Below are 14685 nucleotides of genomic sequence, written 5' to 3' on the forward strand. Positions count from 1 at the left end.
AGAAAAAGGCAAGAGCTGCTGAGGTCAGGCTGGGTTAGCTGCTGCCAGAGTCTCCAATGGATGACTCTGCTTAACTATTTAAAAAAGCCTCTAAAAAAAGCCCTCTACAGGAGGAGGCAAGAGAACCACATGCCTCATCTACATAAGGATTTTTTCGGCTTTTAATCCTTGCTAAACTGCTCGAGTGATCATAAAGATAGACTAGATGAGCCATGTCGTTCTCCCGCCTCTTCCTATAGAGGACACTTTTTTAGAGGCTTTTTTAAACAGTTAAGCACTAAGCAGAGTCATCCACTGTGACTGGTAGCAACTACCTCAGCCTTTTTCCTTTAATTTTTTTTCCTTTTCATGATAACAGTGGTGAGGCCCTGCCTCCCCTGACTGCACGTCACTGGTTGAGGACTATTTTGTGATTACTTTTTGTTTTACCCTCATATTGGCAAACGCTCAGATTTCATAGTGCTGTTCAGAGTTCTGCTACCTATATCTCAAGACTGTGTTTGGGGGGTGAGGGTTGTGGGTGAGTGTTAAAAATCCTATTATTTCTTTTACTATTGTATGATCTATGAAAATGTGAATATTTTAGATGAAAATATCTTTTTCTTTTTAGATTGTAGAAGGGGTACCACTTTGGAATGGAATTAGACTGGAGTATAGAATAAATGGTAAATATGTATTTACAGTTTCTTTGGAATTTACTAATCTGATGTTGATACTATTAATACCTGTATTTCAACTACATATTGCAATTTTTGCTCTCGAGCTCCTGGTCTCAACTCAACATTCTTGGATTAAATGACAAAAACCTGCCTTGTTTAGGATCAGTATATCTTAACATATTTAAATCCTATATCATTTAATTACCCACACATTAAATGAATTAAGCCATACCTTATGAAGGGTTAGTGCATTTTAATAAAATTTGTTCATCTGAAAAGATGCTACCAGAATATTTTACAGAATATTCCCGTGCTTTCATATCTAAAATTATGTTCAGAACTTTTATTCTGAGTTTTCTCCCATGCTGAGGTATAACAAATGTTATCCAGGGATGGGCCTTTTCAGTTATAACCTCCCAATTCTGAAATGGTATCCCTGATGAAAATATGTGTGGCCAACTCTGTTGCTTTTTGATGGCAGGCAGATATAATTTTACTCTTTTACTTATTTTAATTTATCAATGAATAAATTATATGTACTGTTAAAAAGTGAACTATTGTGGCTATTAGCACTTGCACACCTTCTGCTCAACAACTTTGACATTGATTTCCAATGGAAAGCCAAATGAGTTACTGAATGTCCAGATATAGCACATATAAATAACATAAAAGGTGCCAGGGTTTGAAGTTTCACGGAGCAATGCACAATCCTGAATAGAATTTGCATCTCATATTTTGTATGCTGGGACTCAATGAGGCGTAGTATCCTCTCCTCAGTGTGGCTGCGGGATCCCATTGGTATCTAAATATATATCTTTTAAACATTTATATTTTATTGTGCTTTTAAAAAAATCTAGGTGAAATGTTAAATGTATATTGCAAGTCCATGTATCATGTCATATGCTTAATAAATAGATAAATTGTTGCTATTTTTATTATTTATCACATTATTTTTATATTAGTGACCCATAAATTGTCCTCATAAAATCTAAAGGATGGTACTCAAACTGTTAATTATTTTTAAAAAAATATTTTATTTTTTTCCTGCAACTGCAGAATGAATAATCTCTCTTCAGTCACAGAGGGCATGTTAATATGTATTGATGGTGGTGGAAGTGTCTAGGATGTTTTTGGTAGGCTGCAATACATCCTGCAATGATAATCCATTGTCTCTGATTTAACTGAGAAATAATTGGTTGAGTCCTATTGCTATTCCAAACCGTTATTTGGGGATTTGATTTATACAGGCCCTGTTTCTGCTCTTTTACTGTTGTCATAATCACAACAGGGATAGATAAGATTGCCTTTTGGATATCTTGCTTGAACTGTGATGAATGAGCAACCATGTTTACTCATTTCTCTAGCCATGCATTTCTTATTTCTCTAGCCAGTTATAAAGAATCGTGTCATTTCAGACATGACACTATGCCACAGTTGGACAATGGACTGCATACAGTTCCAAGCAGATTTTGGAAATGATCTGATTCCTCCACATCAAAATTGCAGTAGAAAATTTGGTGGCAAGCTATTAGATCATAGTACCTGTCCTCCTATTTTTGAAAAAGTGTGTCTCATTTATTCTTTCTTTTCTTTTTTAAGGAATCTACGCTTTTATCCTAACAGCTATAGCTGTTGGAATTTCTCTATACTTTGAAATGGAGTTTTATTATTTATATGACCACTTCCTGCAATTTGCTATTTGTGCTACAATTTTTAGTTTTTTGTTGAGCATTTATCTCTATGCCCGTTCTCTGAAAGCACCTGAGCATGAATTATCCCATGGAGGAAATTCTGGTAAGTGAAAATAATATTGGAAAATAATATTTCAGAATAGAATAACCCCAATTATTTATGTCATTCCTTTGTTGTTTTATAATCTATTGTGGGGATATCAACAGAAAATTCATAGGAACCATGCATATATTCTTATTTGTAGGGAATATCTTTTATGATTTTTTTATGGGACGTGAATTAAATCCTCGCATTGGAAATTTTGATCTGAAATACTTTTGTGAGTTACGACCAGGGCTAATTGGTTGGGTGAGTATTAATCTCTTGTTGCACATTCCACAATATTAAGTAAAATAAAAATGAGATAAGGAAGAAATGGGCAAAGTAGTGGAAAATATATTATCATGCAGCATTATAGCTGCAACAAGGATAAAAATATATAAATTTGGAAATTTTCCTAGATAAGCTAACTACAAATGGGTATGTAATACATAATATTGTACTAAGATATAATTGAATTGTTTTCTGTAAAGTGGAGGGTACCATTTGAAATATTCAGTTTACATTAGATGATATTGGCTGAATTAGCTCATTGTAGACTTGTAAGGATAAAAGTGAGTAACATGTAATTTAATTTTTCCAAAGACTGTTATTAACTTGGCCATGCTTTTCACTGAGATGAAAGTGCAAGATCGGAACATGCCCTCTCTGTCAATGATACTTGTTAATAGTTTCCAGCTCATCTATGTGGTGGATTCTCTTTGGCATGAGGTAACTAGCAGTTGATAGTTCTTGAATGAATTATTGTTAATTTTTAGAACTGTGGTTGTAAGGTTTATCCTGTATATCTTTCCTCCAAAATCTCAAGAAGATACTGTATGCAAGCTTGTAAAGTAGATAGTGATTGATGTAGAATCTTTCAGCAAACTTCCATAGATGAGCATGGGCTTAAATTTCATCTTCCTTATTGTAGTACAACCATTTAACTGCTACTCCATATAAATTAACAGAGAAGGGATGATAATTTCTTCTTCCTTCTACAACTTGATTCATAATCTAGTCCATAGGTACCCTAAGTCCAACAAATGGATTTGAAGGGTAAAAGGAAGTAAAAAAAATGGTGAAAATCAAGTGACACCGAGTTTTACTATAATTTAAACCTTGAAGAATTAGTATGCACTTATCCATATTTTGTATATTTGCTGTTCTTTATAAAGCCTTATAGAGCTTCATTTTGAACTAGATGAAGCAAATTGGGCAAAGTCTTTGGCAAGGTGGCCATAATTTAGTACCTAAAAAAAGTGATGAATATATTCAAGTGTTGGGAATTCAGTTTAAAAATTATGTTAGACTTATGCAATGAGTTCAGAGAAAATATTTCACAAGAAGTCAGAGCATAGATGAAACACTTTTTTTTCCAAACTGCAAGGCATGCTGCTTTAAGAATTACTCTCAGTTATTTCTATTGTACATGTCATGTACAATAATTTCACTTGGAGGTAGGTTTCTGTGGCACCCAGAAAGCACTGAGGATGTTTCCTGTTCATTAGACAGGGATGGGCAACTCAGAGACCATATGCAGTCCATCATTGTTCCATTACTAGTTATTATAGGAGTTTTGAGATTGCATTGCTGAAATTCATAGGCAAATGAATGATGACAGCAGGGTTTTTGTTTTAAGGAGGGAAAGGTTTGTTTCTGTTTGGGGTTGTTGTTTTATTATTTTAAACAATTGTGAATGAGAACACAGGCCTTTATGAGTTAATCCATTCTCACACTGACATATGCATACTGATGCCCAAACCAGGTTAATTAAGCAGAGTGGCTGAATTTCAACAGCATCATTTTGGAGTCATATTTGTGAAAACAGTGATCGGAATAGGAGTTTACTATTAATATTAAACATTAATAATGTTAACCATTTTACCTTTTATCGCCTTCATAACCCAGAAGCATTTAAAAGGATTTTCTACTCTTCCCTTTTGGGGACTTGCATTCGTCATTGGAAAGCTCCCCAATTGCTGACCATCTTTGCTTAGGAAGTTTAAAAACTTTACTTTCCAGACATCTCAAAAATAATTGAAATTTACTGCAGTTTGGAAATTTATCCCTTTTATTTGCTAATTAGCCCAATTTTGCCTCAAATTTCTACACTGTCTTTTTGAGTTCACTATTAGAATTGAATCTACAAGAAAAGGCTATAATATTTTATCTTTTAAAAGTTACATGATCAAAAAGTTGTTTTGCCTTAGACACATACAGTACATTGTAGCAGAGACAGATTTTTTTGGGGAAGGCAGTAATAACCAATTAAATGGGAACTATAAATAAATGTATTTATTTAGAGATGTGTGAACTCAGAATTCATCGGCATTTCTCAATGGCTTAAAAAAAGTATCCTTGCAAAAGGTGCTGTGTAATGGGGCATGCATTTAACAAAGCAAGGTTGGCAACTGCTTTGAAAATTTCTTATCTAAATACTAAGTAATTGAATATTCTTTTGTTACTATTTTAGGAAGCAATTTTAACAACAATGGACATCACAAATGAAGGGTTTGGATTCATGCTAGCATTTGGAGACTTAGTATGGGTTCCCTTTCTCTACAGTTTACAAGCTTTCTATTTAGTGAATAATCCAAATGAGATTTCATGGCCTGCAGCTTCTGCCATCCTGACTCTAAATAGTAAGTTATGACTTAATGATAGGAATGTATTATTTTGCATTAATGCATAGAGCAGCACAAAAGATTTCAACTGAACATTTCTCCTTACTCAGCACTGAGCAAGAAATGAAATAATCATGATAATACTATACAAAGGGTCAGCAAGAGATGAGATATTATGAGATTGAGGAAATTGTGAACTTGCAGAGGATGATATATCCAAATTCTACCTTATGTCAGCTGTCAATTATTGTGGAAGTTATAATCCAACAAACAATAATAAAAGTCCACCCTTGATTTAGATGGTTTTTTCCCCTAAATTCTGTGATTACAATATTTATATTTTAAAGAATTGTTTAGCTTGATAGTGAAATACTATCACTAGTAGTGATGGTATTATGACATTTGTCATAATAATTAGCTTGGAAATATACTCAATCCTAAAATGAGAATATTACTGACATAATACAATAAAGAATATAGAAAGATGCATGTATCCCATTATTCAAATTTTAATCTTTACATTTTAATACTTTTTTATTCACTTCATTTTTATGATGTAGAATTGCAATAGAAATTTTCAGTTCCTGTGGCTCCAATTATCCTCAAAATATTTCTAAACAAGGAAAGGAAAGGAAATGCAGTAAAAGGGGACCAGATATAGGGAAAGCCAATATGAATTCTAACTTTTGTATACGTTAAGAATTGTGCATTGTGTTACCTGATAGGGTATGGTGTAGGACATTGATGATGTATTAGTAAAAGAATCTTGGTTTGCTAAAGACTGAATTTAGTGATAATAGAATTGAAAAATATAAGCATCTGTATAAATGATACCCTTATCACTATTGTTGTAAATGATAATAAATAATAAATCATCTTATAATCAGTACTCTTATTTTTTTTCCCACAAGTTGTTGGCTATTACATTTTCCGTGCTGCCAACTCACAAAAGAATTTATTTAGAAGAAATCCAAAGGATCCAAAAGTTGCTCGTAAGTACTGTTTAGACCTACTGGTTTTGTAACAATAGTCTACATACAATTTATTCATAAGTATGTTTCTACTGCATTCTATTATATATATGCATATATATATAAGTGTGTGTATGTCTGTTATACAGATTTGAATGTTATTCCTACTGCAACGGGAAAAAACCTCCTTGTATCTGGCTGGTGGGGCTTTGTGCGTCATCCTAATTATTTAGGTGATATCATTATGGCCCTGGCTTGGTCCCTACCTTGTGGTAAGTTAATAAAGCAATTTTACTTTACACTTTTCTTGTTTCTTTTGAATCTCTATTCTGTTGGTGGAGTGATAGTTACTGACTGTAATATAAGATTTCCACTACCAAAGATTTATATATATAATAAAATGCTTTGAAATAAGATAATTTTCACAGAAAAAGAATATACTGTATTTTTTTTATGATAAGACACACCTTTTCCCCCCTAAAAGAGGGTGAAAATTTGGGTGCTTCTTATACACCGAATGTAGCCCTGCCCACCCACTGGCCCCCACCCTTTGGCCTCCCAGCAATTTACCTGCTTGCAGAAAATGGGAAAATGGTGCCTGTGACGGCGGCAATAGGCTATGGCAATCCTGGCAGCCTGAAACAGCTGATCATTATGAGGCCCATGCTGAAATGGAAATTGAAAGTGAAACGGCTGTTTGCTGCAAGGAGCAAATTGCTGGAAGGCAGAGTTAGAATTTTTTCCCTTCTAATCAGTAAACTGAAGCAGGCTGTTTGGTGTTTGCCATTTGCTGCAAGGAGGTTAAGTCAATAACTATAAATGCCTATAGGATGTTCAAATTATTAGACTTATTTTTTAAAGACTGCTTTATTATTGTTCAAGACAACTTAACAAAATGGAGAAGCTTTTTAAAATAAATGCTTGATCTGAAGAGGCCCAGTGCTATTGTATCTTCTTTAAACAGCAGAGAATAACGTATACTTCCAGAAAGCCACATCAATTTTAACAGCATCTGTATAAATATAGTCTGAAATGTAACCACAAACATTATATATCATCTGTGCTGTTTGCTGCAAGGAGGCCAATTGCTGGGAGGCAGAGGCAGATTCCCCCCCCCTTGTTTTTCTCCCCTAAAGCTAGGTGTGTCTTATACTTCAGAGCATCTTATACTCTGACAAATGAGATGTACCATAGATGATGTGATTTCTTTCATGGCAATATTCCTTTCCTATATTTTTATTAAACATAATACCAAGAGAAAAAAAAATACAGTTAAAATATTTTAATACTTCACATTACATTTTTGTATATATATTTGCACTTACAACTATATTATGACTAATGGGATGAGGAAAAAGTAATAATACTTTATATTTTTTTATAGGATTCAATCATATTTTACCATATTTCTATGTCATATATTTTACTGGTTTGCTTATTCACCGAGAAGCCCGTGATGAACACCAATGTAAGAAAAAATACAGTTTGGCATGGGAAAAATACTGTCAGCGTGTACCGTACCGCATATTTCCATACATCTATTGAGCAACATCTGATGCAAGATACAGAGTTTCGGCAATGAAACCTTTGGTGTATACATCATACCTCTTACCTTTGCACTTGGAATATATAATAATTGTACTGGATGTTCTTAAAAATACATTTTGATAGGTCATTTCCAGATATTTACCAGCCATCTAATTGATGCAGCCTTATAATTTTTAACCACTTGCCATTTTAAGTGACTTTTTTTTTTTAGAAATAATAAACTAGTTGTATAGTGCATGAAAAGTATTAAGTAATTTGTATGCTTTATAAACTGGTTATGAGTAATGTTTATTTTTTGTCCTGTAAGAAAGAAAACCAAATTTAGGGCTTAATTACCAATATTTTCTTTATAATTTTATTTTGTATTTTTAGTATTCATAGTACCTTGGTCAAAAAGCATCATATAAAACAGCAGTATACTAAGATCCAATGAAAAGCAACATTTACTATGTTCCAGCTTCCTAATTATATTTGTTCTTACTCATTTTTCCTGATTCCCTTGAGGATTTGGGCAGATGGAGGTTAGACCGGAGTTATAAATATGACTCTTCTGCCTCATAAAAACAGGCTCCATTTAAGTTGTAGACAAGATTTTAACATGTAGTTGAGTGTTGAGTGCAGTTGTAAGGGCATATATAAAAATGTCCCATACCACTCTATGGAATATCTCAGGTTTGAAAATATTAGTGGTAAAAACATTAGAGATTTATTTAGTGATAATAGAAAGTAGTGCAAAATATGAAATATTGTACAAACTGGAAAAAAGCTTTTCCCCCTATGAACCATTGCTTTACACTGCAGCTTTCCTTTATAATATTGAAAGAGTTTGTTTTACAATATTTGGCTGTAAAATGGAATTGTTTTTCAAGTTTGGATTTTTTTAAATTATAACCATTTGCGTATTTTTTAAAAAAAATGTAAAGTATTGTATTATTGTGAAATATTTTAAGAGCTAATGACTTCATTTAAATATGGTGATGCATTATGAAAAAAGGAAACTATTCAACTTTTACAACTTGGCATTACTACCTCAAAGTAGGTTATTTTGCCTTTTTATATTGTTATGTAGGGAAAAGATTGCTTTTTAAATTAGCTTTTAAATAAGAAATGGAAATTAAAATCAACTATATAAGCACTAATGCATTTTTTTATATTTTTGTATTAATATCTCTTAACTATAGCTATAGAATATAAGAAATTCATAGCTTTAACAATAGTAATTTTACTGTTAAAGTTTTTATTGAAATGCCTGTAATTGACAAAACAATTGCTATTTTAATATATAAAGTTTGAAGGCAAAGGTATTGAAATATTTTTTTCAAACCGTGGATTTCATAATTTTATAGCAGTCAGAAAAGGTAGCCATTTAATATCTGTGTAAAGCACCCATAGTTTGTATATATGAATATGTAGCATATTCTTTATAACTTTTGCTTTTAATTTTAATGCAGCTAATACTACTTTCAAAATATTGTGCAGCAATAATTACTGTGAAATATTACACAATATAGCAGAGCCTCTTTTCTTCTCCTTCCGTCTACTATATTTTATGTATCTACTAGCTTTTGCTGGGCATTGTGTGCCTTTATAAAAATGTGGATTCAGTCTATTTAACCTAATAAGTTGCCCAGTTTTGAAATAGAAGGAATTTAGCATTTGGTAATCTTTATTCCTTATATATTTATAAGGACTGTTTTAGTTTTGAACAAAACTATTTTAAATTTAGATTGTAGTAATTAAATTTGGGGTTTGGGGGCAATAACTATTGCACATATGATAATGGCATTTTTGATTCTGTGATGATTATGCTCCAACCCCCAAGCACTCTCCGGAACTTTGGAACTACATTTTATATATTTCTGTTGGCTAAACTAACTAGATTTGATGGAGGTTGTGGCCCTGAACACTTTTAACAGGGCTGATATCTATAAGCAATAGGTAGTATAGACATTCCATGATTTTCAGGTATTCTACATACACTTTCTGAAGAAAGGATTTTTTAAGATAACTCTATAGCCCCAGGAGTATAGTTCCAATTAAAATAAACAACAATTTGTCATCATTATTGGTTTTCTTTTTACTTTAGAATGTACTTTTAGATTTCATTTCATGAACAATAACTTGCATAATTAAACATTAGTCCAAAAATTGCATCGCTTTCTTGACATGTTTCTAATATTTATTTGTTAATTAAATGGATATTTGCTGTTCTTTTTTTTAAATCAAAAATGACTGGCATAATCTTCAACAGACTGGTTATATTATTCATGCTGGCTTGATAGTAATATTCTTCTCCTTTTATACTCTTCACTAAAATCAATTAAGAATGCATTCCCTGTTCTCTTTTCTGCTTTATCTTAAGAAGTGGAGAATCTATGATCTTCTTAGTTAGACTTGACATATAGTCCCCAGTTACTTTAGTGAAGAAAAGGCATTTGATTGTAATTTGCATTGCCAAAATTTCTAGACTACATTTTTAAGAGTTGGAAAAGTGTAGTTTGCAAGAATAGAGGAGGGAGGGCTCTTTGTGAAATTTCTCTAATGACCTGGTGCATGGTTATTATAATAGTCGTTAAAGTGAATAAAAATAATTGCTTTCACTTAATTTTTTGCATACTTCTGTGACATGTGCCTCACAAGATGCCACTTAAAGCCTACAATTTGATATATGACTTGTGGAGTGACATTCTTTTGTGATAGGGTAGCTAAGAGTTGCATCAGAATGGGAAGATAGTTTTCAAGGGAGATGTAGGTCATTTGGAGAGGAAATAACTACTTTGTCAAGACCTCCTCTCTTCATTTTTTGCCTGCCATTTTTAAGGGTATAGAATCCAGTGGCCACACTTTCCTCAGTTAAGAAATAGGTGAGGAAGACTGATTTTACAAACTTTAAAACTTCAGAAAAAAACAAATTACATGTTTCTGGAGATCTGGAATAGTAAACACACTGTTTCAAAATCTCTGCATTTAGAATTACTCTTGTAGCCATACATTGTAGAGATAGATAAATTGTTAGTATTTAAGTTATCACAATGAGCAGAGATGGCTTTGAAATCTGAAACAAAAAAACTGGAACATCTAAAAGATGTGATGGAGTGAGGGAGCCACAATTCTTCATTAATAGCAAATCTCAGTTGTATCAAAGTTAGTTTGAGCAATATAAGAGACAAGGTTGCATGCATAGCCTTGCATTCAACAATAACTGTTTAAGCCAATCCCCAATATTGCAAAACAGATTTGCCATCCCTACAGTGTTAACTCTCCCATCTCCAAAGATCTGCGTTGTGAGGATTGAATGTGATAAAAAGTATTGGTTGACTGCTCCCTGTCAAAAGGATTCACTGTGTAATGAATCTTCCTTAACATTCCTGAAGTTGTAATACTGCATTCCTTCTTCAGTGGCACAAAAGATACGTTTTTACAAGAGAAGCTAAAAGGTGTGAAAAAGGCTTTTTGCAAATGAGGGGAAGAAATAGGATGGATCTACTTGTAGAAATTTGTTAGATGGTAATAAATAATGGAAAGCTCGCAGATGTCTAGTATTCACAAAGTCATGGATAGTGTCTATAATGCCCGGGAAATCTAGACAGAAGGACATTTTAGATTCCTTTTTGTGAGGAAAGGAGAAAATTTTCTGCTTGGCAGGAACCATAATGAGTTACCAAAAATAATTCATGCCAGACTAGGACATTAGAATGGGAATTAGTGTTTCTCAATATCTCACCTGGGACCAATACAATTATCCTGTTACTGCAAGCACACAGAATTAAGAGAGAAAATCTGCTGGTGTGGGTATATAACTTAAGGGATAATTACCTAGAATCACTTGAAAAAGCAATGACATTCTTTTCTTGGTGTTGGAGAAGACTCCTAAGAATACAATGGACAGCCAAGAACAAACCAATGGATCAACCCACAGTTCTCAGTCAACTACAGGTGGCCAGGCTCAAATTAGCCTACCCTGGATACATTATGTGAAGATCTAACTCTATAGAGAAGGTTTTAATGCTGGGAAAGGTGGAAGGAAAAAAGAACAGCAAGGAAGATGGACTCAGTTACAGTGGTGATAGTGCTTTGTTGGGAAACCTGAAAGATTAGGGACATAATTGATGTGAATAAAATCTTACGTTTTTGCTAAGAAACAGTATTAGCTTGATTGCATATCAAGGAACTGGTAAAATTATGATTTACAAATTATAATAATAGCTAAAGCAAAATTAAGTCCCTCAGACTTAAAACACTTCAGAATCTATAGCCAGCATGACCTCTGCTGAGAGCTTTGGAAACTGAAGCTACACATTTTTAAAATGCCAGTGAAGGCTGATTAGATTGAAACAGGATTAGAATTTAGAACTTAGAATCTAACAGAGTTGGAAGTAACCTTGGAAGTCTTTTAGTCTAACCATCTGCTTAGGCAGGAAACTACCATTTCAGACAAATGGTTATCCAATCGCTTCTTTAAAACTTCCAGTGTTGGGGCAAGTTGTTCCACTGATTAATTGTTCTAACTTGTCAGAAAATTTCTCTTTAGTTCTAGGTTGCTTCTCTCCTTGATTAGTTCCAACAATTGCTTCCTGTCCTACCCTCAGGTGCTTTGGATAATAGTTTGACTCCCTCTTCTTTGTGGCAGCCCCTGAGATATTGGACACTGCTATCATGTCACCCTCTTGTCCTGGAACCATTTGTTAGAGCACGTGAGGCACTGACTTCGATTTTTTGAGGACATTTTTCGCCCTTCAGAGGCTTCCTTGAAGACTCTGGAGCGCAAAAAAACCACAAAAAAACCCGGCCCTACAGGCAAACCAAAAATTCAGGAACAGACTTCCAGTTTGCTCATAGGACGGTTTTTCGCCCTCCGGAGCCTTCAGGAAGCTTCCCTAAAGACCCCGGAGGGCGAAAAACAGCCCTGCCAAACTGGAAGTCACTTCGGGTTTGGCCGTAGGAGCATATTTCGTGCTCCGAAGCCTTCAGGGAAGCTGAAGGGGCAGGGGAGCTGTTTCTAGGAGCCTGGGGAGGGCAAGAAAAATGTGCCAAAAGTAGAGGGAGTCACTGGTCGTGTGTGCATGCGTGCAAGAGTGGGTAGTCACGTGCATAGCATTTTGGGTATGACACACCCGCGTGTGACCCCCTGGAACCGGAGCCAAAAAAGATTCGGCATCACTGCCCTAGTCCTCTTTTTCATCAGACTAGACATACCCAGTTCCTGCAATCGTTCTTTATATGTTTTAGCCTCCAGTCCCCTAATCATCTTTGTTGTTCTCTGCACTTTATAGAGTCTCAACACCTTTTTTTACATCGTGGAACCAAAATTGGATGCAATATTCCAAGTGTGGCCTTACAAAGACATTATAAAGTGATATTAACACTTTACGTGTCTTAATTCTATTCCTCTGTTTATGCAGCCTAGAACTGTGTTGGCACACTGCTAGCTCATATTAATATGAACAGGTATAAAATTATATGTACTAAAGATAGCAATCCTAATTTTTTGGAGTGGATTAGCAGGAATGTATGAAATTTTGAGAACATACAAGTCCTGTTATAAAATTACTCCTAGAAGCTTGCCCAATTCATGTATTAAAATACTAGGCATAGGAAATTAATTCAGAAACACAAGCGTACCAGCTTGTGTCAGCTGCATTTAACCTTGCTTAAATTTTACATTATTCCAGGCACTATCAAAATACACTGGACTGCAGCTGTCAATCATTTCTATTTTTAAGGAAGGATTATTGAACCTATTTGGCATGTAGAACAATCTTAGAAATAAAAATTTCTAGACAAAATGCCAATTTACCATGTACCATCTTTGATCACTGCATACACTCATTTTAATTAATTTACAATAATTAAATAAATGAAAAAAGGCAAAAAAACAACCATAATACCGAGTTTGCACATATTGCATGGGAAACAAGTTTATTAATTAATCTAAAACATTAAACAATTAAAACTAGGTTGTATCTGATCCTAGACTGAAACAGTGAAATATTCATTTCAAATAAGGAACAATAATATTTATATTTCCTAATCCAGTTGACATAACAGTGCAACTCCTCTCATTATCCAGTGGCTAGGAGTTACCAGAGTTGGCAGATTAATTTCAGTTACAAAATTTGTAGATGCACCCATAGAAGACAGCATTCCTGTTCTTTGAGGTGTCTTGTATAAAGGACATACATATAAAAGCTGGTCTTCATCACAGAAACTTGGGAAAACGGTAATCTAAAAAATAATTAAAATATTAATCTCAATTTCTACATATTAAATAAGTTGTATACATAGGATCAGTAAAGAAGCAAATTAAAGTGGTCATCTGTGACCAGCATGTGTTATAACAAAGGAACAACTTAAATTAACTCATTGAGAGTTGGGATTCAAATTAAGGTTTTTGCAAGAACTTTGGAACATCCTGTAAATCAGTTGATGCTCCCATCGCAAATATATTTTAAAAAGCAGCTGTTGTAGTAAGTATAATTCTTCTAAAACACAAAACAATAGTATAAAATATTGTCATTATTCATACTGGGCTTCTAGTTTGAAGAACCAGTAAATACCACCTCTGACTGGTCCCACCCCCATCTATTCTCTGCCTCCCAAGTCCCAGCTAATTTGGATTTTGCAGTAACCCTCCCCTGCGATGCCCACCAAGCCACGCCCACAGAACCATTGGTAAAAAGTTTGAATCCACCACTGAGTGACTTATAACATTTACTTAAACCTGGGTAATCAAAATAAAAAAATGTCCTACCAAGATAGTGAAACTATACTACTCACACTTTGTGGTAAAAATTGGATGACTGGTAGTGGATAATATCTTCTATGAAGTTTAGGTTCATCCAATGCCTGTGTATGGGGATTCCAGCATGCACCATCTATGTACAAGCCGTGAATTTTAACTCCGGTTTCATACTGAGAATGTTCCTAATAAAAGATAGATAGTCTTTCTACTTAGCATTGTTGTGCATTGCTTGAAACAAGTGGAAGATTTAACTAAACAATTAAAATCTGGTCTTTTTCAGAGAGCTAAAAGTGAAGTTGACTAAGCTCATTGCACAGGAATTGGGCATATGCAGTGATGCAAAAAAGGGAATGTGGACACAGTTGCTA

General features: G+C 34.0%; 2 protein-coding genes across 2 annotated transcripts in view; one reads left to right on the plus strand and one right to left on the minus strand.

Moving 5' to 3' along the window:
• Window positions 1-10180, plus strand: part of LBR (lamin B receptor) — a 40274-nt gene extending 30094 nt beyond the window's left edge. Inside the window, exons 7-14 of the mRNA XM_032216360.1 lie at window positions 611-665; window positions 2259-2453; window positions 2596-2699; window positions 3036-3161; window positions 4906-5074; window positions 5968-6048; window positions 6177-6299; window positions 7412-10180. Of these exons, the coding sequence (XP_032072251.1) occupies window positions 611-665; window positions 2259-2453; window positions 2596-2699; window positions 3036-3161; window positions 4906-5074; window positions 5968-6048; window positions 6177-6299; window positions 7412-7572 (1014 nt within the window). The 3' untranslated portion in view covers window positions 7573-10180. The remainder of the gene's footprint in view (window positions 1-610; window positions 666-2258; window positions 2454-2595; window positions 2700-3035; window positions 3162-4905; window positions 5075-5967; window positions 6049-6176; window positions 6300-7411) is intronic.
• A 3422-nt stretch (window positions 10181-13602) lies between these two features.
• DNAH14 (dynein axonemal heavy chain 14) overlaps window positions 13603-14685 on the minus strand; it is a 227018-nt gene continuing 225935 nt past the window's right edge. Inside the window, exon 86 of the mRNA XM_032216059.1 lies at window positions 13603-13800. Within this exon, the coding sequence (XP_032071950.1) occupies window positions 13603-13800 (198 nt within the window). The remainder of the gene's footprint in view (window positions 13801-14685) is intronic.

This window comes from Thamnophis elegans, chromosome 4, assembly GCF_009769535.1.
Source record: "Thamnophis elegans isolate rThaEle1 chromosome 4, rThaEle1.pri, whole genome shotgun sequence".
NCBI lineage: Eukaryota > Metazoa > Chordata > Lepidosauria > Squamata > Colubridae > Thamnophis > Thamnophis elegans.